The 23,596-nt window shown below is 52.6% G+C and overlaps 1 protein-coding gene across 1 annotated transcript in view; it reads right to left on the reverse strand.

Annotated features, from left to right (window-relative positions):
• Glp1r (glucagon like peptide 1 receptor) overlaps positions 1-23,103 on the reverse strand; it is a 35,949-nt gene extending 12,846 nt beyond the window's left edge. Inside the window, exons 1-5 of the mRNA XM_036168129.1 lie at positions 22,993-23,103; positions 15,905-16,001; positions 13,804-13,911; positions 5,605-5,723; positions 5,160-5,266 (exon numbers count right to left, since the gene is read on the reverse strand). Of these exons, the coding sequence (XP_036024022.1) occupies positions 5,160-5,266; positions 5,605-5,723; positions 13,804-13,911; positions 15,905-16,001; positions 22,993-23,070 (509 nt within the window). The 5' untranslated portion in view covers positions 23,071-23,103. The remainder of the gene's footprint in view (positions 1-5,159; positions 5,267-5,604; positions 5,724-13,803; positions 13,912-15,904; positions 16,002-22,992) is intronic.
• Between the last annotated feature and the right edge of the window lie 493 nt (positions 23,104-23,596).

Raw genomic sequence — 23,596 nt, forward strand, 5'->3', positions numbered from 1 at the left:
CAGGCAGCCACCGCCTGTTTCCTACCCATCGTCTCTCCTTGCCATGGTGCCTTTTCTCATACAGTTACATGTAACCAAAGCAATGTATGTGTCAGATCAGTCTTCCCAGTGGGGGCTTTGATTCTTTGGGACAAGACACTTCTGGACTGTTCTCTGGGGTAGAGTGTGTCTAGGCATATGGTAGAAATGAAGGAGGAATTGGGCACTGTGTCAGTATACTCTCCAGTAAAAATGTGTAGCAGGGCCGAGGAGATGGCTCAGCGAGCGGGTAAGAGTGTTTGCTGTGCAAACATGAGGACCTCAGTTCAGATCCCCAGCGCTCACCTGGAAAACCAAGTGTGCACACCTGTAACCTCGATGCTGGGGGCGCGGGGGGGGGGGGGGGGGGGGGGGTGGTGAGGAGCAGAGAGACCAGGAGATGACTAGGGTTTGCTGGCTGCCAGCCTAGCTCCAGGTTCAGTAAGAAACTCTGTTCTCAAGCAAATAGTGTAAGAGTAACAGAAAGTGACGTTCGATGTTCTTCTCTGGCTTCCACACGCTTGGTAGGCAAGCCATGTGCAGAGCATGCACACACACACACACACACACACACACACACACACACACACACACCACTGTGGGGCAAACTGGAAGTCTGAAGGCACCTCATCTGCTCAAAGGCTATCTCCCAAGCAAAAGGCAACTTCATTCTTAACAGAGGAACCTGGTAACTATTTTCTTTAAAACCATCAGCCAGGCGAGGATGTGCTCTCATCACCTCTACTGACTACTCTACAGACCCTAGCACTTCAACAGGGCCACAGAAGGGGGTGAACCAGAACTGGTTGTGGCTTATAGATGAGTCTCTTCAGAGAAACCCCAAAACAATGTACGGATGAAACTATAGCAACCCAAGAGCTCAGCTAGTTTGCTGACGGCTTCCCTGACGCATCCTAGCGATATGCAGTAAAATGACACTGAAGATCCATTGGTAAGGTTCTATTTGATTTCCTGAAAATATCTCTAACAAGAGGATCATTATGGGCAACATAATAAAATTGGCTTAAGATTATTAGAGAAGTCTTAAATTAGTGGGAGATACGTAGTCACACCATACTTACGAACAGAAATGCCAATGTCACTGTCCCCTGTTAAATAATGAATTCAAAGCAGCTGCAATAAAATGTCAACTTTTTTTTCATGGTACTTAAAAAGTTTACAAAGAAGAGCTAAAGATCCAGGATAGTGTGGGATGGTTCATACAGAACCATCAAGTGGCCCTTTCCTGTAATCCCAGCATGTGATAGGCTGAAGCAGGAGGATCAGGAATTTGAGGCAAGTCTAGGCCACGAAGCAAGGCCCAGATTCAACAAAACAATCTCCAGCGGGGCATGATTTGAACACCTATAATCCCACCACTTGGAAGGTGGAAGCAAGGGAATCAGGAGTTCAAAGCCAGCCTCAGCCACAAAGCAAGCTCAAAGCCTGCCCAGATTACATGAGACCCTGTCTCAAAATAATCGAGACACAAAAGAAATCACAACATAGGAGTCTTTTCTGTAAGACAGCTAGGATTTCTCTGTGTCTATGTATGTGACACCTGCACATATGTGTGCATGTTCATGGGTGTGAGTGCACGGGCAGAGGATAGCCTCAGGTGCTAATCCTCACCATCTACCGTGTTTGACAGTCTCTGGTTCACACTCCTCACACCAGGCTGGCTGGTCCAGGGACTCCGAGGGTACTCTTATCTCTGCCTTCCATGCCCCTGCAGGAGTAGTGCCAGGCCGCAAGCACATGCCACCAACCATATCTGGCTTTCCGTGGGTTCTGGGGATGCAAACTCAGCTTCTTACACTCAGGTATCAAATGCTTAACTCACTGAGCCATCTCCGCAGCCTGAGAGATGGGATTGATTTTTATTTCTCCTTTAAAAAATTTTTATTATATTAATTAATTAATTTTATGTATATATAGCACATATGTATGTGTATGTGTTTGGGCCCACACATGCCAGGACACTTGTGTGGCGGCCAGAGGGCTGGGAACGAAGTTGGAGGTGTCAGTTCTTTTCTCGCGCTGTGTGGATCCAGGGATCAAACTCAGGTCATCAGGGCTGGCCTTTACTTTCTGGCCTGTGACTTTAAATTTCTAACAAATCTTTAGGAGACAAGGTGCTATGGTTTAGGAATAGGGTAGATAAACAGACCAACAGAGCAGGATGTAAACAACAGAAATAAACCTATAGATCCAGGGGCACTTGTGATAAACCAAGACTGACGGCAAAGGCTGGCGATGGCCTCATGCCTTTGGGAGGGAGGGGATTAAATCCCAGGTTCTCACCTGACACAAACCTAATCCCTGGGGACTGAAGAGCCACAGGGCAGAACGAGACCCCGCAGCTTCTTGACAGGAACGGAGCTGAGTGGCTTTGCAGCCATCAGATAAGAAAAGATCACTCAAGGGAGGGTCAAAAGAAATCTAGTCTTCAGGGAAAAAATTAATAAATGTCTATCAATTGATAAAAATAACTTTTGTTAATTAATAGTTCCTATTGATACATTTTACTTATCAATAAAAATTGATAGTTGGCCAATTTCATTTCATTTAAATGCAGAGCTCCTGTGTATAAAAGGCACCGTAGAGTTAAAGAAAATTTGGCATAGATTAAGTCTATCTTGGGTTACTATCCAGATAACAAATGCCTAAAACAAGCCATGAAAGCCAAATAAACTAAGAATTAAAGAAAAAAGAAATGAACAAACAATACATAGACTAAAACATGAAAAAAATCTCTCTAGGAACCAAAGATAAGCAAATTAAAATCATAACAAGTTCTTTTGCACACTTTATAGATTAGCTTCACTTAACTGTGAAAATATTAAATGTAGGTAGGGTATGAAGCAAGGGGAACCTTCTTCACTGGTGGCCAGAGCACAGACTGGCAGCAGCTGCCTGGCAAGCCACCTAACACCAGCTGACAAAATAGTAAAAACCAGGCAGATGGCTATTGGTGACAACTGGGGCTAAACCTCTGGGGATATGCCCCAAGGGAACACACAGGCAAAAACCACAGGAAAAAACCATTGTTGTTAGGTTTGTAATGCAGAAAGGAAAAATCAATAAAACACTTCAAAGATCCACAACCCATGTGATGACACAGGGATACAGGGTCGGCTCAAATTAATGAAACAGGACTGCCTATCATCAGAATGGGCCTCACGAAAACAGTGTTGGATTCCCACCATATCCTGCTGTTCACTACGCTGTTAAAAATATCAGCAAACCACGCTGTGTGTTCTTACAGACCCTTAGCAAAGGAGTGCAAGGTAATGAGATAGAATGGGAATTGAGTAAGTCCCTACAGAAAAAGGATTAGCTCTTCAGGGGCAGACACAGGGACCTGGTGGATGCGCTTTGCTTTGTGTTGTAGCTCAGGTTAGCCTGGAATGTGTTACGTAACCCAGACCAGCCTTGAGCTTGTGGTAATCCTTCTGCCTTGATCTAAGTGCTGGGATTATGGGTGTTTGCCTGTAATCTGACTTGTAATAATTTGGGTTTTGTGGGGTATTTTTTCCATTTCTTCTGCAGGTATGCGCATGTTTTCCCATGACTATATGTGCGTGTGTGTGCACACAGGGAGGCCTGAGGATGATGTTGGGAATCTTTCGCCATTGCTCTTTCAACTTTTTCATCGAGGCAAGGGCTCTCCATCAAACCCAGAGCTCACTGAGATGGCTAGCCTGGCTAGTAAGCTTGTTCCGGCAATCCCGTTTTAGCCTGCCAAGGCCAGAATTGTAGGTGAGCCACCACGCCCACCTGGCATTTATGTGGCTTCCTCAGGATCTGAACTCTGCTCCTCACATTTATGTGGCAAGGACTTTAACTGTGGAGCCCTCTCCCTAACTCACAATGCCTTAGTTCTAAAAGTGTATCCCTATATGCATTTTCACTATACTTCTGAATCTCTGGACTAGTTCACAATAAAAGAGTATTTGTCATGATTTGAATATGAAATCTCACTGGGATGTGTAGATTGGGATGGTGACACTATTTAAGGGGTGATGAACACTTTATGGGTGGAGCCTAAGTGGGGGAAGTAAGTCACGAGGGGCATGCCTTTGAAGAATAAACTCACTCTTCAGTTCCTTCCTCTCTCTGCCCTCTGTCCATCAGAAAATGAACAACTTCCTCTGGCATACACTCTCATGGCCATGATTTTCTCTGACCCCCATCTCATAGGGGGTCAAGTAGCCAAAGACTGAACCCCCAAAATCATGAGTCAAAACAAAGCCCTCCACTCTGAAACTGCCCTTGCATGTATCTCTCTGGTACATAAAAGTAGCTAACACAAGACTCATCCAATGAACGCATTTATTGAACACCAACTGTATGTCCAGGTGCTTTAGAGACCAGAGGAGAAAAAAAGCATCCCCTGTTTTTATTAAGTATTTATGTTTATTCTTTTAAATATGTGTATGTTGTGGGGGGGTACATGAGTGCAGGTCCCACGGAGTCCAGAAGAGGGCACCATATCCCCTAGAGCTGGAATTACAAGTGGTTGTGAGTTGTCCAGCATGGGTATGGAGACTTGGACCAGGGTCCTCTGTAAAAGTGGTATATGTTCTTAAATGCAGAGCGCCATCTCCACAGCCCCACCTCTCCTATTCTTGATAATCGAGATCCCCAGGTTTCTGCCCCCACAATTCTTCTGACCATAAACTCAGTTTCCCTCACTTACCCCAGAGAGATTAAGGAAGCTGCTTCTCAGCCCCTCCTCAGCTAGGTTAGACCCAAGAAAGAACTTTCCAGTGGCGTTAACAAGCTCCAAGACAGTAGGGTCTCTAGCCAACTGAGACTTGCCTGAAATCATGCTGAACGACTGATTATTATCTGCATGATGGAGGTGACTTTTTGGAATTTCCCATCATCTTACCATCCACTGTTACAATCCGTGTGTGTGTGTGTGTGTGTGTGTGTGTGTGTGTGTGTGTGTGTGTGTTTTGGAGTGCACATGCGCAGTTACACAGTAGAGATTAGACTGAACACACACTGTTTTCAACCTCATGTTTTCCAGGAAGTTCTAGAAAGCAGGACCCCGACTGCTTTGGCTTGGAATTCCTCCCCTATGGAAATGAGCACAAGACAGTCTCCCCCACTCCGTCTTGAGCTCCCCTTACCTGAAGCCAACGAGGATGGCGGAGGCGATGACCAGGGCAGAGAAGGAAAGTGCGTAGCCCACGGTGTAGATAATGTACAGAGACAGGAGCTGTTCCTCGGGGGAGTTCTGTGTGTACAGAGGGACACACGGATGTATGCACAGCCTGTGAGTCTCCTTCTCCCACAGCTTTCATTCCAGAGTCCAGGGACTGAGGTGACCTGGGGGCCCCACTTGGGATTCCAGGATCAAGGAAGAGCGTGACCTATGGAAGTGGTCCAGGGATGTTTACAACCTGGCTCCAGGGTGAGCACACATCACCTTTGGCCAGACGGCAGATGTGCAGAGTCACCCGAAGCACGGGGACAGATGTGACAACAGCCAGCCCCACCCACAGCCCAGAGTCTCTGCTCCCATGAAGCAGACACCCCGCTGCCCCTTCCCAGGCCCAGAAGCCGACGGCTCACTCTCTCCCCTCGCTTGGACTCTTCACACTCCGACAGGTCCCTCCAGGGCAGGCTGGAGTTGTCCTTCTGCAGCCAAAGACCCTCAGCCGTGCAGAAGCGGTACACATGGCCCTGGAGCACTACAGGAGGGAGACACGGCAGCTGAGGTTCCGCCCGGAAATGAGCAGTCCACCCAATGTTGTCCTTCTCCTTCCCTCTCCTGGGGGACCCCGCTCCATTAGAGGACTCTTCTGAGTTAGTAACAGGCACGTCCTCTGTGCTCACACTCACACACACACACATACACACACACACACACACACACACACACACACACACACGCACACACACACACACACACGCACGCACACACGCACGCACACACCATGATGGTCCGGGTACATGACAAGAGATTGCACAGCAAGGATCACCCAGTCACCTTCATCTGTCCCTCTGGGACACCCAGGGACACAGTTGAGTAAATCCATAGCTTTTAGACAAGACAAATCTAGTTTGGATCTGTCTTATCCCCCAGCCTCAAATCGCACTGTGGACAAGGTCTGGTGCTGAGCAGAAGAGACCCTGCCAATCACAGTCACCCTCTATGATTTCTGATATTCCAGATGCAGAGTCCTTCCCCCTCCTGCATTCTTTGGGGGACAGACATCCCTACAACTTAAGCTATCTGGTACTGAATTTCTAAGAACGAAACTAAAGCAACCTCTCCCTCAGGGAGCCCCAGTCTGAGGAGACTTGGCCTGTCCTCAGGGAACCCCAGTCTGAGGAGACATGGCCTGTCCTCAAGGGAACCCCAGTCTGAGGAGACATGGCCTGTCCTCAGGGAACCCCAGACTGAGGAGACATGGCCTGCCCAGGGAACCCCCGACTGAGGAGACATGGCCTGTCCTCAGGGAACTCCAGTCTGAGGAGACATGGCCTGTCCTCAGGGAGCCCCCCGTCTTAAGAGATTCAGACTTCCTCTCAAAGGCCTCTCAAAGGCGCACAAAGTGTTGTCGTGCCATCCTAACTGTTGCTCTTGGAAAATTTCCCTTCCAACCAGGAGACAAAGCTTGCTCCTTCAACTAACCACTAGTCCTGTGTTCAAGGAGGAAACGGCTCTTTGAGACCTGCACTTCTGAGAGAAGGCACCAACTCGGTCCCTGCCCTCATGCAGCTCCCAGAAAAGAGCAGTGAAAAGGGAAGCCAGCAGGGACCCAGCGCAGTCTCAGCAGAGCTGGGAGTGGGCTGCCACATGTGGGGGTGCTGGGGCAGTTCCCATCATGCTCTACTGTGGACCTGTCTAGGGAGATGAGGAAGAGGAATGGATTTTTAGCCCAAGACTCCATGTCAGCCCAGCAGAGCGCTCTGTTTATCTAGGAAATGCCTCACTTGTTGTCTCCCTGTAGGAGAACTTAAATCTTTCACCAGGGTCAAGGAACAGGGCGGGGGGGGGGGGGTGGGGCTGGGGACAAAGAGGTTGAAGGAGGTGGGGTCAGCACAGGAGAGTGAGGAGGGCAGAGAAGTCAGGGCCGACTGCAGACGACTTAAATTGTGTAAGACTGAACAACTTGAATCAGCGAGATGGATCCGCCCATAGAGATGCCTGCTCGGAAGCCTGCTGCCCTGAGTTCTGTCCCCCGGCCTCACATGGTCACCTGATGGGAGGAAAGAAGCAGCTCCTACAATCCTACAAGCTCTGAACTCCACATGAGTGCTGCGCAGCGCGTGCCTCCCCTGAATGAGCAAATAAATGTAAGAAAATGGTTTAAAGACCAAAAGCCTTGAAGGGCCGGCTGTGGGCGGCAGCCAGTGTGGAAAGGAGCAGCAGCGGGGGGGAGGTGGGTTCCGAAGTCACCAGGAGCCCTGGGTGGCTGTGGCTGGTCAGTGTTGAGGTGAAGAGGTTGTCGATAGGAGGAGGCTAATTAATGTATGTACGCGGCAGCCTGGCAGCTGCATCCTGTGGGAGACATACCCAAGGGACGCCCACCCCAGGGGCAGCCTTTCAGTACAGAAACCCAATCTCCCAGCTTCTGAGACCATTGTTCTGTGGCAGGGAGACCTACTGTTGGTCCTGTGACAGCCTCTTCCGGTGCAAGTCCCGCACCTGTCAATCAGGCCTTACTCTTAACACTCAGCACCCAGGGTGGGCAGTCCTCACACTTCTTCCCCTTCTTTCTTTCCCCTTCAGGAACAGCCCCTGAGGCAGGTCCCTCTCCAGGAGAGTGAACCTCATCCAAGTCAAACAGCTTTGTAGTATTACTACTGTGAGACAAGTCTGCACACAAGTGCATGCGTGTGCACATGCAAGTGTGTGGGGGAGAACGTTTGCGGGTGCGCACAAACACACATGCACTCCTGTGCATGGAGGCCAGAAATTGATGGTGGATGCCAGGTGTCTGCCCCACAACCAGCTTGCGGCTTGGACAGGCTCTTTCACTGGACCTGGAGCTCACTGACTCGGCCAGGCTAGCGGACCAGCCAGCCCCTCCCCTGTGCGGGCACACCACACCGCAGCCAGCTTTCTGCATGGGGCTGGCGATCTAAACTTAGCTCCTCCTGCTTGCGCAGCAAGCGCTTGACCAGCTAAACTGTCTCCTCGGCCTGAAACCTGCCTTGTCAGAGACTTCAACAAAACCCCGGGAATCTGAGCATGGCTTGTCCCGGAAGCATCTCTCAGGACTTAAAAACGGTTGGGCACGTATAAAGGCAGGGGAGAACAGGTGCGTGGGCTCATTTTAGCATCGTGAAGGGCCATGCTCAGGTCCCCAAATGCTTCTCTCATCTGCTGCATGGATGCTTAAAATTATTTAATGGGAGTCCAGGCTTCTGGTAGATAACAAGTCTGTCTTTGGCTGTAGATACACCCCAAGAATGGTGATAGGGACCTGGGCCAACTTTGTGGGAATGACACTGGTACAGAGCTTGCTCTGCAGTCTGAATGGGAGGAAGTGGGGAGAAGGAACCTTGGGAGCTAGGAGAAGGGAGAAAACACAGCGCTAGATTCTTCCCACAGCTGGCATAAACCCCAGTATACAGTAGACACTGTACCTTACATACACTGTGCACACAGTAGGTACTATACCCTGCATGCACTCTGCACACAGTAGGTACTATAGCCTGCATTCACTGTGCACACACAAGGCTCTGAACTCTACATGCACTGTGCACACAGGAGGAACTACACCCTACATGTACTGTGCACACTTCAGGTGCTGAACTCTACATGTACCGTGCACACAGTAGACACTGTACTATTGTAGGCTTCCTCCCTACATGCACCGTGCATGTTGTCTCTAAAGGCTACTTACTCACAGAATCAGGCTTTGAATACCTACTGTATGCTTACACCTTAGAACACCATAGCCACCTCACCAGGTTAACCATTTGACAGATGAAAACACTGAGCCTCTGAGAAGCCGAGCAGTCTGCTCAAGACCAGGCCCAATAGGAAGAAGCACAGGCAGGATTCTAAATCCCAGCTCTCTGCCTCCAAGGGGTCCAAAACTTAGCAGCCAGAGTTGTGCCAAGAGTCAATCGTGGCCAGGTGCCATTTTCTCCTGTCCTTCCCTGGGTTTGGATTTCCACACATGCCACTGTGGCCCCCAGACAGCCTGCATAGCTCTGGGCTCTCTGCTCAGGGCCAGCTTGGGGGTGGGAAGGTAGTATGTGCATGGATGTGTGTCTTCTTGGCTTAGAGTCAAGAGATCACTGTGTCTCAGAGAAGCACAGCCTGCAAGTTCATCTGTCAGTTAGCCCTCGTTAACATCAAATATTAAAAGCCACGGCTGGATACTGGCTGAGCCCATGGTCCCCAAATGCCTTCTTGGCTGGAGGTGGGTGGTCTGGGCAAAGCCCTGCTTATCAGCCCAGCTTTATCTAGCCCGTGAGAAGCTGCCCAATCACAGCCACGGGCTTGGCTTGGTGTAGTCAATACGAGGAGACAACCAGGCGGCCACATGCCAGGAGGCCCGGGCATATTTCATTAAGTCAGCCCCTGGTGCTGGAAATAAAACCCCCAATTAAACACTTCGCCTCCCGGAAGCTGCCACGGCGTATGTAATCAAGATAACAGCCACCCTTCCACGTGGACGGCGGGCACTCAAAGCTGTCGAGAGCCGCTTGCGAATCTATTAGCTCCTGCACCCTGGCAACAGAGGTGGCTGGCAAGGGCCGGGGGTGGGGGGGACCCATTTTGCAGATGGAGATGCTGAGGGTCAGGGAAGCTGGCACCCCTCCCAAATGTGACAGGATGGGGGCAGGATCAAAAGCAGGGGCCAGCTCTGGGTGGGGGTATAGAGAAGCTTGGAGCATCGGGATTTAGGATGAGGTCAGGTTTGGAAGTCCCAACTCAAGTGCAATCTTGGTTCCACTCTTAATCAGCTGTGGCACTTCAGGAGCTCTCAGCTTCCTCATCTGTAAAATGGGAACCATTCCTAGGAGAATGTGCAGGAACAGACTAGTGCATGGTAGGCCTTCGACACACAGTCACAGGGAGGCCTTGCTATACACACACACCCCCCCGCTTTGTGAGGCCCAACTTGGGCCTCAGTCTCCCCTTGGTAACCCTGGCTTGCTCTAAAAGCTCCCAGGCTCAACATTACTCAGGGGAGGCAGCCTGTCAAGAGTTTCTAAGAATTGTGAGTGATAGGCTATTTTAAAAGCATTTTATGACCCTCATATAATTAGAACTAAGCTAACAAACAGGTAGGAACTGGAGGGGGGGGGCTAATGAGGCTAGGATGATGTGTAAGGCGTGCTCAAGAGTAATGGGGCTGCCAAAAGGCCCGGAGACAGCCAACAGGCTAGAAGGCCTTCTAAGACTCTCCCTTCTTGTCCTGTGTGGACCAGACTCTTCCATCATGGTCCTCTTCCTACTGTCTACCTCTGCCCCTTCTACACCCCCTGGAGCCCCGAGTCCACGATGACAAGGGTCAGAATGCAAAATCTAGAATGGTTATCTTGGGACACTGTGCACCTCGGAGGCCTGGTGTCTTGGCCCCATGTCCAAGGTGCCCCCTGAGCATCCACCCTCCTCCCGTCTGCCTATGCCTGTTCCCCCAGCCTGGTCCTGATGTCACCTGTCCTGATGTCACCCCCAGGAAACTGACATCTCCGACACCCCCCCTGCCTCTCTCTCTGCTTGGGCCATGAGGTTGACCCTCCGGCTCCATGCGGCTCCCCTGCAGATGTCACCCAAGCGTAACTCCAGCTGCAGACAGGGACTTAGCTCAGCTATGGTTGTTGGTTGGTTTGAATTTAGTTCTGTCTGAGGCCACCCACTCCTCTGCCTTGCTCTGAACCCCAGAAGGCTGACTCCTTCAGGTTTGCACCACACAATTCTTACTGGTCAGCGGGAAGACACCAGCAGAAGATACCGGGATAAGAGAGAAAGAACCTGGGTGTCGCTCTCTCACCCCTGCCCTGCTTTGTCCCTCTGTGGGCACCCTGCTGGTGGCCTCTTTACCCTAACTCCAGCCATCATGGGGACCTCTGGCCCCAAGCCTACTTCTTCCTTCTCGGGCTTTTGGGGGTACTCTCTTCTTATTCCACTGGGCATGTTTTCTAGAGAACCCGCCAGAGACAAGGCCTGCTTGTCATCTCCCTGTCCCCAGCTCACGCTGTGAGGCATCTCCACCAGCTGCTCCCTGAGGCAGGCTAAGAATGCTCCAGAGGTGGCCCCTTCCTCATCCCCCACCGCCCTGGGTGGGGCTAGGAAGCCCCTCTAGTATGGTGATTGCACTGTGTGAGTCCAGTGGGTGTCTCTGTGGATACCCAGCTCAGGAGAGGGGAGGCAGAGCTGGTGATCTGGGTGTCCAAAGGGGGAGGGGGAGGAGGAGGAGTAAATTAGCCTGGTGAGAAGGGAGGGGAGGTTGCTGGCAGGGGGCCTGTGCAGAGGCCGTTATCTTCATGGAGAAAGCAATAAAACCGTGTTCGCTCATAAACGGGCACCACCAGGACCTATTTCCTGCTCAAATAAAATTAAAGGTGATGGATGGAGCCGCAAGCGCAGGCAGAGCTGGGGGCGCTTAGTGCTGAGTGATAGGCTCTGCCCCGCGCCTGGCTCCCTGGGGTCTAGGGGCTCAGCCAGGATGCCCAAGCAGAGGTCCCAAATCTTTGAGGCAGGGAACCTGTGCGCCATGCAGGAAGTTGCCAAGGCATGTAGGGCGGGTGGGAAACATGAACCGAGACTTATTTTCCCCCCCAGGGGTCTCCAATCCTCTCCCATCCACATCACTTGGCTCCATCCCAGCTCCCAAGTGAGCAAAGAAACCAGTGCACAGAGAGGTCTAGAAACTGCCCCTGACCACACAGCCACTGGGATCCTCGACAAGCAGGGCCACAGGATCGCATGGCTTAGAGAGAAAGGGCAGGACCTCATTGCCCTGACTAACGTGTTCCCAGCCAATGGAGGTCATTCAGACCACTCACCTGTCTCCAGCCCCAGGGCCGCACACACGGTGCAGGCACTGCCCAGCTCCCAGGTAGCCTTGCTCAACAATTAAACAATGAAATGCAGAGACTAACCCCACCTCCTGGCCTGACGCCCAGGTCTGCCAAGCCAAGCTAGCTGTGAGTCTTGGAGAAGTCAGGTCATATCTCTGTTTTCTCCTCAGCGGGAGGGAATATGGGAGTAATTGCCTCAGGCAGTTATCCTATGGGCAGGATTGAATGAGTGTCTTGCCTGTCAACAGGCGACGTGCGCTGAGGAATTCTGAGTGGAGGGCCACGGATCCACTTGGAGCCTGCTTTTTTCAGACCCTGGTTTGTCTTGAGTAGCACAAGGAGAGATGGGTGGGGCCTCTCTAGAAGACCTGCCTGAGCCCCATCAGACCATACTTCATGCTAAAGAGAAGTTCATGTCCGCCCTGCCAGGCCACCTCCTCCAAGAAGACCTCTGGCTTTCCCCAAGCCTGACCTCATTCCTATGCTTGCTCACAGGCTGGTTTCTGCTGAGGATAGTGGCCAAGAAAAGTACTAGGTTCTCAGGATTCCACCAGTCACCACCTCATTTGGAACAAGAGACTAAAATCTTTCGGCACCCCAGTTTCCTTATCGAGGCAAGCGCATCCCCGAGGCAGCAGTTAGGATAGAATTGGACTCAGTTAGATATTCAATAAGTACTGGCCATCATTACCTTATGAAATGTCTTTGCTGGGCTGGGCAAATGGTTCAGTCTGCAAAGTGCTGGCCATGCAACATGAGGACCTCAGAGTAGTCCCACAGCATCCGTGTAAGAAGTAGGGCACGATAGCATGTGCCTGTCATCTCAGGGCTGGGGACACTGAGACAGCAGATCCCCAGGGTTTGCTAAGGGAGTGGACAGTCTGTGAGGACAACCCAAAGTTGACCTCTAGTCTCTCCATGGAGGACAGTACTTGTGGACTCTCTCCTGTACATAAACAGGCACCTCCACACATATGAACACACACACATACACACAAGTATCTTTTCCCTCCTTGTGAACACTGGGATTCCTTGCAGCAAGAATGCTTGTCCCCATTAGCTCCCACAGAGTCTCAGCATAGGAACTGGGATGACGCAACAGGCCTGTAAATTACCACTGCAGTCATGGGCGCCCTGGCCCTCTGCATGGCTCTGCAGAAAGCGAATCTCCCACCAGGTCATACTTTGCCCAGTGTAGAGTCTCCTCTGTAGGCAGAGGTGGGCTGCCCAAGGTCTGAGGGGCCAGCCCACCATACCCTTGAGCACTGCTCCCCATGAACCTTTAAAAGAGTCAGGAAGAGCTGAGGTGTCAATTCTAGGACATACATACACACACACACACACACACACACACACACACACACACACACACACATATGCATGCACATACACACATACATGCGTGCATGCACACACATGTATGCATGCACACACACACACACACACACACACACACACACACACACACACACGGCAATGACACTCCCCAGGTATCTCCTTTCTGCCCCCCATGATGCTTTCCTCCCTCCTGGCTCCTTCGCTGACCACTAAGTCAGAGGGTCTCATTTCTGTCTTAAGTGATGTCCCCCCCCCCGCCCCCCTGCACAAGCATCAGATTTAGGACACCTCAGGCAGTTACTGCACCTGCCACTGCTGACTATCCAATGACCACCAAAGGGTGGTCCACCCTCCAGGGGCCTGAGGAGGTTCCCAGAAGAAGGGAGCCCATGTCCCATCCTACCCCAGAGTCCTTGGAACATGGAAAGGGACACTCACCACTGCTGGCCCAGGGCAAGTACCAGGGGCAGCTGACATTCACGAAGGAACCCGGGGGCCCATCTGGCCAGCAGGCATAGTCATCAAAGGTTCGGTTGCAGAAGAGGCCTGTAGAGGCGGTGAGTAGTCCCTGAGTCCCGGGCTGCCATATTCTTCCTTCCTGTCTCTTCCCCAGCTCCCGGAAGCTGCACTCCCCAACCTCTGCTGAGTGATCACTGGATGCTGAGCATTCTCCCTACAGGGATCACTGGATGCTGAGCACTCTCCCTACAGGGATCACTGGATGCTGAGCACTCTCCCCATGGGGATCACTGGATGCTGAGCACTCTCCCTACAGGGATCACTGGAGGCTGAGCACTCTCCCTACAAGGATCACTGGAGGCTGAGCACTCTCCCCATGGGGATCACTGGAGGCTGAGCACTCTCCCCATGGGGATCACTGGAGGCTGAGCACCCTCCCCATGGGGATCACTGGAGGCTGAGCACTCTCCCCGTGGGGATCACTGGATGCTGAGCACTCTCCCCATGGGGATCACTGGAGGCTGAGCACTCTCCCCATGGGGATCACTGGATGCTGAGCACTCTCCCCATGGGGATCACTGGAAGCTGAGCACTCTCCCACGGGGATCACTGGAGGCTGAGCACTCTCCCTACAGGGATCACTGGAGGCTGAGCACTCTCCCCATGGGGATCACTGGAGGCTGAGCACTCTCCCCATGGGGATCACTGGAGACTGAGCACTCTCCCCATGGGGATCACTGGAGGCTGAGCACTCTCCCTACAGGGATCACTGGAGGCTGAGTACTCTCCCTACAGGGATCACTGGAGGCTGAGCACTCTCCCCATGGGGATCACTGGATGCTGAGCACTCTCCCTACAAGGATCACTGGATGCTGAGCACTCTCCCTACAGGGATCACTGGAGGCTGAGCACTCTCCCTATGGGGCAGGGACCAAGGAAGGACCCTGTTACTCATCAGGACAGAACCTTAAGTAAGTTCCTTAACATCTCTGTGTCCTCCTCTGTGGAATGCAGGCATCTCCTGGCCCACAGAGCATTGCTGCAGCGTGTTATGTAGAAGAAGGAATGGAGTAAGGACTCAACAGACATCTCGTCTAAGCCATTTTTGAGCTGTTCTTCACAGATGGGAGGGAAATGCTGGCTCACGAGGCTGAAGAAACCTTCCCCAGGTCACTGTGATGATCAGAGACAGGATTTGAACCCAAGCCCAGCTGGTTCCAACATTGTAACCTTTAAACCACCCTATAAAGATGTACTCTTATTGGCCTCAGTGGGTAGAATGCTTGTCTAGCATGCAGAAGCCCCTGGGTTCGGCCCTCAACACTGCATAAGCCAGGTGTGGTGGTACACAGGCATAGAATGCTAATGGGAGATAGAGGCGGGGGATCAGAAGTTCTAAATCAGTCATGGTACATGCACACAGTGAGTAGGACACTAGCCTGGCCTACATAAGATCTTGTCTCAAAAAAATAAAGATAGGTTTGTAAAATGCGTACATTGGGACTTCAATCTATACACAGTTAAGGAAGGGCTGAGGAGATCATGGAATGGAAAGTGGGGGCCCTGCTCTAGAAGTAAAGACGGCAACAAAGTAGCACCCACAAAGCTGCCTGCAAGAAAACGGGTGGGAAGGGAGTGGGAAGACACATCATTGAAGACACAGTGCGGTCAGTCACTGTGGGATGTTCTGTTAAAGTTAAGGTACCTTTAACATTTACATATCTGTTTAACTCAACAGCTTTTATGATCAAATCTTTTTTTTGTAGTTAAAAATCCCAAAGACAACACAAACCAGATTCTCTGTGTAATATCCATCTTTGTAAGACTGAAACGCCACAGTGGCTGTTGGCTCCGCACAGGATCACTGGACCACTGGACACTAAGAAATCTCCCCATAGTTCTCACTAAGCACTCTCCCTACAGGGATAACTGGATGCTGAGCACTCTCCCCATGGGACTTGGATCCTCAGAGCCTCCCCGGAGCTGTGTGGAGCACGGGGGGGGGGGGTGGGGGGGGGGTGGGTGGGTGGGTGGGTGGGTGGGGGAGGTGGGGGCGGGATGAGGGCTCATCCGGACTCACCTGTGGCCAGAGGCGGTGCTTCAGTGAGGAACCGCTGGCACTGGCGTCGATATTCTCGCCATTTCTGCACTGTCTCCGAGAGGGACACCGTGGCACCCTAAGAGGGAGAGCAGAAACGGAAGCCCCATGGCTCCATCAACCCCTTCCATTCCCACTGGCTCCCTCCCATCCCCTTGGTTCCTTAATCTCCAGGGGACCAAAGCCTACCAGGAACTTCTGAAAGGGGAGAGAGCCCGTGACTGCCACTCTGGGTATCTAGGCAGAACCTATTTGTGTGGTTTTCCTGCCCAGGGGACTGTGCAAGGCTGACGTGTAGAAAGTACCCAGCAAGTGTCTAAAGGATTGATGCTCGGGGAGGTGAAGGAGAGTGCAGATGGAGAGACTATGTGACTCATTCATGGTCCCATCTGCCCTTCATCTCCCCTCAGCGAGGAGACTTCCTGAGGGACAGGGCTGCATCACAGCCTGGGGCTCCTCCCCACCCCTGATGTCAGTCATGCAGGAGTTGTCTTGCTTCCAGCCATTCATTCTAGGAGAGTCAAGAGAAGATTCTGTCAAAGGCACACAGTGTCTCAGGAAGCAGAGCTAAGGCTGGTACACAGTCATCTAGCTCAGCGGCTAACCTGCAGCACCAGAGGATGCAGGACACCCGGGGATGCAGGATGTGGCCACTGTGAGGTCTTATAAAGAGCCAGAATTATCACCCACTCCCCCTGCTGGACTCAACCGCTGCCCTACGAGGTCCACAGACCCTCCCACGCCCCAGTGTCTCGTCTAATAGAAAGCAGATCTGCTGGCAGCCTGGTTGCTAAGCCTCAGGGTGCTAAGGGCAGGGTGAAGACAGAAAAGTTCCAGAACACAGAAGCTGTGCCTGCCCTGGGAGGTGGCCTCTTTCCTGTGACAGAGGGACAGGAGCCTAAATAAGTTTAACGGCACTGGTGTTTGAGCATGTGGCCTTAACAAACCCATTCTACTGAGCACATCCCTCTTCGTATTTCTGAGTGCTCCCTTTAGCCAGCCTTGAGCTGAAGTGCTTTCTAACTTTTTCATAAACATCCTTACAGATGTTATAAATATCACCCAATTAGAAGTGGGTGATAGATCTCAAAATGAACAGAAAGCCCCTTGCATTAAAGTCTGGATAATTAAATTCGCATATGAGTGTATGTATGTGCGTGGGTGCACACAAGAGAGAACACGTGTCGCCACAGTGTGCCTCGGGTATGTGGAGGTCAGAGGGCAGCCTGTGGGAGTTGGTTCTCTCCTTCCAACCACGTGGGGTCCTGAGGATTGAACTCATATCATCAGGCTTGCCAGCAAACACCCCATGAGCCACCTCTGCAGCCCAGAAGTTCACCTTCTGAAGCCACAAGAGGCACACAGGTGCTGAAATAAAATGGCTGATTTTCAGATACCCGGCCCCAAAGTCCCAGCACACCTCCACCCCACCCCACCCCCACACACAACACATCTGATTTCTGGGTGAGCCTGCCCTGGTTTGTGCAGAGTCCTAGTTCATGTGACATCACCACAGAACAACACATAGTGACATGTGCTTGTCCCTGGTGACATGGAAAGGTCCTGAAGCGGGGGGGGGGGGGGGGGGGGGTGTCAAGCTTGCGCTGAATGCCACCAACATCTCTGAAGTAAGTGTGCCGGTGAGGCTGCCCTGAAGGACAAGTTCTTCTGAGAGCAAAGGTCAGCAGTGGTTGCTTGGAGAAGAAAAAGAAAAAGACTAAAAAGGGAAATCCAATGTGCCGACAGCAAAGGTGGTGTTGTGATCGGAGCCACTGCTGAGGGGTGGCAGAGTCATGGGACTAAATCATGGCAGACTGATGCCACATCCTCCACTGCCTTTCCTAGTTCCCTCCTCCTCTATTCTCGTGGCAGTGGTGCCCGTGAGGGCAGGCAGCGACAAGGAGGAATCTCACAATGTCTGCTCTTAGTAGCAGAGGTGGCAGAAAGCAAGGTCATTGCTGGGAACTGAGGCAGCAGGTATGTCTAGCCAGGGAGTATGGAGGAGGCCCAAGAAGGTGGCGTCTCCCAATGGACAGGAGGGGTCAGAGGCTGGAGACGGGACCTTGATGGCTAGCCACCCTGGGAGCTTCGAAGAGGCTTTGGACAGTGGCTAAGAACAGAGTGAAGACATGAAATTAACTTCAGACCGGGGCTGTTAGGACAGGCCTGGTCTCCATCAGACTGGGGCTCTGTTAAGATGCGGCCTTGTCTTTCTCTCTGCCCCACCCCAACCTCTCCAAGCCATAGAGTGTCAATTGTGCTAAGTAGAGGAGATGGTGGGCAGACACTGTCTTGGGAGTCTTCGGGCTGTTTGTGGCTGGGGCCAGATGCTTTGCAGGACAAATGATGTAGAAGGCACTGGGTGTAAGACCTCAGGGAGATCTCAGTGCTGACCTGAGGGGTCATCTAGGGGCTGAGAGGTACAGAAAGCGGAAATGGAGGCCGGCCTAGCAAGGAAGATAGGCATTTCAACAGGAAGGCATAGTAGGGACAAAGGTGCTGTAGTGAGCAGACTAGAGAGGTGGCCCAGTCTATAAACTGCATCCTTCAAACCCATGAAAATCTAAATTTCACACCCAGAACCCAAGTTCTGGGTACAGTGGCACATACTTTCAATCCTAGAGCTGGGAAGGTGGGGACGGGAAGAGCCCTGGGGGACACTGCTTAGCACGATAATCAAGCCCCAGGTCCCAGAGACAGAGACCACCACCCCAAAAGCAAAAATAAACAAAAAGGTGTATGGCTCTTGAGGAACATCACTCAGGTCCTCCACACACACACACGTGCATATGCATGAATGCATGCATGAATGTATGCATGGCCACAACTTATCGACCTCCCCACATGAACACACATGCATGTACATGTGGACGTCCACAGAGATGTCCAGGGCAATTCCTGGGCAAAGAGAAAGGTGGGAGAGGGAGGATCTGAGATAACCTGGGGTCCCTGGGTGCCACAGGCCCTGGCGTCCAGGTGACAAAGCAAACAGGGAGCAGTCCTAGTTTGGGGGTCAGATCTGCACTGATCCTGCAGCTCTCCCATAAATTAGGTCCATGATCTTGTGACTGTTCAGCTTGCTTACGTGAAAAGGAACCACAAGAGTCCACACGTCAAGGACCTTGACAACTGAGCTTCTGCTTACAATGGCCCCTGGCACATGGAAGAGGCTGGTCCTGAGGATTCCACTGTTTAGAAGACAGGCTGGAACCCCAGACCTGGCTCCCTGAATCTGGGAGTCTTCCTTCTAATTTCCATAAACTCCCCAAAGAGTGAAATTAACATGGCTGTCCCAGGGCAGCAGTGCTGGTTAGGACAACAGATTAGGAGGCTCAGGGGCCAGGACAGGCTAGTATTTCCTAGGACCAGCACTTCTGGAGTGCTTGAAAAAAAAGGAGGATCAATGCCCAGGTGGAGGGAACAGCAAGGAGGGGATGTCCCCAGGAGAAGTAGCAAGAGATGCAGAATGGAACACTGAGGAGCTCACAGCCTGCAGACTGTGCTCAGTGTCTGCTCCGTCCACAGCCTGCACCCTGGCACAGGGCATCCTCCGCAGGCTCAGCAGGAGCGTGTGCACCAGGGCTTTTCCTTTTCTGGAAACCATGGAGTTGAGGACTAGGAGAAAAGAGTACTCAAGCCTCACTCGACCACTGAGGAGGGAGGAAGGAGGGATGTGGGGCCCCTCAGAAGGGCTCCTAAGACAATTTACAGAATACCCTCCTCACCCCAACTAGGTTCAACCCTGCAGAGTCTCTGCCATTTCCTCCTGGGACACCACACTTTTCTTCTGGTCCCCTCTCAGAGTCTGGATCACGCTTCCCATTGCTGAGTCCTATATTTTTGCGTCCATGTTTTGCTTTCTTAGGGTCCTTCCTGAGGTAGCTGACCAGATGGACAGAGCAAGGCAAGCTGCAGACACCTTCGCTCAGACTCAGGTACCTTCTCACAGACACACTGTCACACACAATACCCCTCACACCCTCAGGGATGTTCCCAGCACTGAGACCCTGACATTGAGTCTCCCGTCCCCACACCATCACACACAGACTGCCCGGCATACGGGCACATGCTGAAACACTGACCAACACACACATACACACACACCTGACTCACACCATCACACACATTAAACACTGTCCCAAGCACAGTACCTCTCCCCTACATGGACACATACCAGAAGATCCCATTCACTCCTCAGGCTGTCACCCGCAACCCCATAGCTTCCCCAAAGTACAGTATAACAGGCAGAATACCAACACACACACACACACACACACACACACACACACACACACACACACACACACACGGATATGTGATTACATGCTGATATGTTGCTGTATATGTGGTGATTCCCATCCAGATTGTCACACAAAGGGTCCCGAACAAACAAACTGAGAAATAGGAACTCTTGTATACCTTGCACACCTATCTCCCACTCTATCTCTCCCTCATATGCATCTCTTTGTAAGAGAGAGAGAGAGAGAGAGAGAGAGAGAGAGAGAGAGAGAGAGAGAGAGAGAGAGACTTGCCTAAGAATGAGTGCAGTAAGTCAGTAAGTGAAGGACCTGTTTTTCCTCAGCACCAGGCACTGGAGGACAGGATGTGGTTTCTTGGCTGCTCCTGGCCAGCCCTATACTGGGTCCACGTCTGGAAGGAAGCCCAGCCAGGGACAAAGTCCACCCAGACCAAGCTGTAGCCTTAGCCTCCACTGCCCTTTGCTGGAGTGCAGAGGCCAGGGGCTTCCAACAATCCTGCTCCAGGCTCAATTCTGCAGTCTGGGGACACACCAGGTTCCAAAGGACAGTTCTCCCAGAAGTCTCAAGCTGTCATTCCGGGAACCAACAAATGCTTTATTCCCCTCCGTGTTCTTTCATCCCTCCATGACAGATCCTGCAACCCCTGCTTTACTGCTAAGAAAACTGAGGTTCAGGATCATCAAGGGTCCTGCTGAAGGCTAAGAGCAGAGCTGACATCAGAACCCATTTCCACCTGGAACTTCAAGTGTCAAAGATCTGCCTTTCTTCCCAGTAGCCCAGCTCCCCCATGGAGGGTCCATGGTAGACATGAACAGGGAAGAGGAGTAATCCGTTCCCAGAAACCGTGATGGAGTAGCCTAGGTCACACTTTGCAGAAGTCAGTTCAGCGATCCCTCACCTTGGAAGGAAGTAACTTCTGGCCTCGCCAGACCTGCTCCCTCAGCCATCAGCCATCGTGGCCCCCAGGAGGAAGGTGTGAGCCAAGAGCTGGGACCTACACGCTTTTCCACCCTGTTCCTAAGCTGCTGGGCCACATCGCCTAGGGAACCCTGTTTCTAAGCACTCACCTCACCGTGAGTGACACGGAGGGAGACATTCTAATTTTTGCTGACCTCACAGACAGAAAGCAAACCACAAAATTTAGTTTCGAGTCTTCTGTGTGTTCATGAGGTCGCGTCGTAATGATTGTAATCTAACCTCAAAGCTGCCTGTCACGCGGATCTCTGCAGGAGCCGCAGTTGTCAGTACCCCCATAGCAAGGGCATCCCATCAAAAACTCCAGGGTGTCTCTTCACGGCCTGTATGTCTGCCACCCAGGTGCTGGTATGGACCAGAGCCGAGGAGTAAGATGCTATGAGGATAATACTTCTGGGCAAGGAGGCTCGGAGAAGAAGACAGGCAGGCCCTAAGCTTGGATCTTTCTATTCCTTCATTCCCAGCCTGATCTCCAAACTTGGCCCGCAGCAGCCTTGGAGCAGGAGGCTCACACCCCCACCCTCCCGGCTCACAAGAGGGAACTCAGCAGTGGATCTGCAGTCCTGGCTCTGGAAAGATCCCAATGTCACCAGGAAAGCCATGGCCCATGGGGGAACACTGAGGAAGGTGCCAGGGACTGGGGGAGGTGTCTCCTGGGATCAGCTGGCCCTGGAGAACAGGGAGAGGGAGAGGATTCATCTGGAAAAGGATTTGGGAGCTGAAATAGTGCTGGCCCCTTCCTTGGGAGGCACCTCTGTCCACAACTGGATTCTCAGCTAGGGGGGAAGTCTGCCCCTGCCCTATTTCAGACCAAGTTCAACCCTATGCAGGCCCACTTCCCAAAGGTTTCAGTCCTTTAGATCTGGGAGTGGACACAGGAGATGATGGGCAAAGTATTCCCTCATACAGGACATGGCCCAGGCCTGGACCTCTTCTGCTCAGGGGTGTCCTGGCACATTTGAACAACCACCCTCCCCACAAGCAACTGACCATCATGCCCAGGGCAGGAGCCTGGGGCAGGACACACAGGCAGGACAGACAGAGTGGGAAAAGAGTTCACAAGAGTCCCACTGCAACCTATTCTTTGGCGACACCAAGGAGGTAGGATGTGCCTGTGTGCCCCCATAATGCTTTCTGGTGGCTTATTCATCAAAGGGGGCACTGGATTAGGTGTCTGAGCTTGTGGGAGGGCCTGGCTAATTCAGAAGAAGCAGGGAACCTGCTGCTTGCTTTGCTGCAGAGGCTGGGGTGAGGGTGGCAATCCGGTGCCACCTGGGAGGTCATCAGGAAGGACAACAAGCTGCCACTAGCAGGGTCCCTGGGGCTATGAGTCAAAGACAGTATGAGGGGCCGATAATGGGGGGAAGGAGCTAGGTTTCCACAGCCAGGCCCTTTCAGCTCTCTAGAGATCCCTGGGTACCTCACACACAGGAGAATGGAGGACCTGAGTGTAGGGGGAGGCACCACAGGGGTCCTGGACACAGGGGAAAGCGGGGGGCCTAGGGATTTTGGAAAAAAGAGTTGGAAAAGTGGGAGAGAAGGACAGAGATGCGTCACAGAAGTCAGAGCAAGGCAACCGCGGGGCAGCTGGTGCCCTGGCAGAGAAGCTGTGGCCGAGAAGTGAGGCATCTCATCAGGACGAGGGTAGTCACCTGGCGTCCACTCCCCACCTGGACCTCCCAACTCCTCAGCCCTTTTCTCCCCAGAACCTTGCACTTCGCCTGGCTGGGGTCCTGGAGTTTCCCTCAAGTCCAAGGGCCCCCTCCGCTAGCTCCAGCGCCCGCAGAACACCGCAGCATCCCCCTCCCATTTGTCGCCGGGGTCCCCGGGGCTCACCTGCGGGCGGGGGCCGGCTTTGCCCACCGCCCCGAGCAGCAGGAGCGCCAGGCGCAGCAGGCTGGGGGCGCCGGCCATGGCGGGGCGCTCAGGACTGGGCCATAGCTGCCACCTGCGGAACCGCGCGCCGCGACTGATCCCTGCCGGGCTGCGGGGGAGGAGTCCGATGTGGGGCCGCCCCGCCTGCCCGCGGGAGGGACCGGGCGGGGTCCCCGCCGTCTTCCGCCCGGGTCTCTAGGGGCCGGGGTCCAGACGGGCCGCCAATGTCCCGGGCCAAGAGGTGCCCGACGCTGCGCTCTCCGCAAGGCGCCACTCGGGTTTAGGAGCCGCAGGAGCGGAGCCACCAGCTCTGAGCGCCCCGCGGTGTGTGCGCCTGGCCAGCTCGCTGCGACCAGTGGGGCCCGCCTCCCACCCCCGCACCCCGATCTCCTCCAGGCTCCCCCTCAACTATGGAAAGCCACGCCCCCAAGTCAGTGGTTCCGAAAGAAAACTGAGGCCAGGGAAGGTGTAGAATTGGTACAAGGTCACAGTGTTTACCAGACTTCTCCTGGAAAGTGTATATCCCATAGGCTGCTAGTGACTAGGAAAGAAAGATCCACCTAGA

This window comes from Onychomys torridus, chromosome 18, assembly GCF_903995425.1.
Source record: "Onychomys torridus chromosome 18, mOncTor1.1, whole genome shotgun sequence".
NCBI classification, from domain to species: Eukaryota; Metazoa; Chordata; class Mammalia; order Rodentia; family Cricetidae; genus Onychomys; species Onychomys torridus.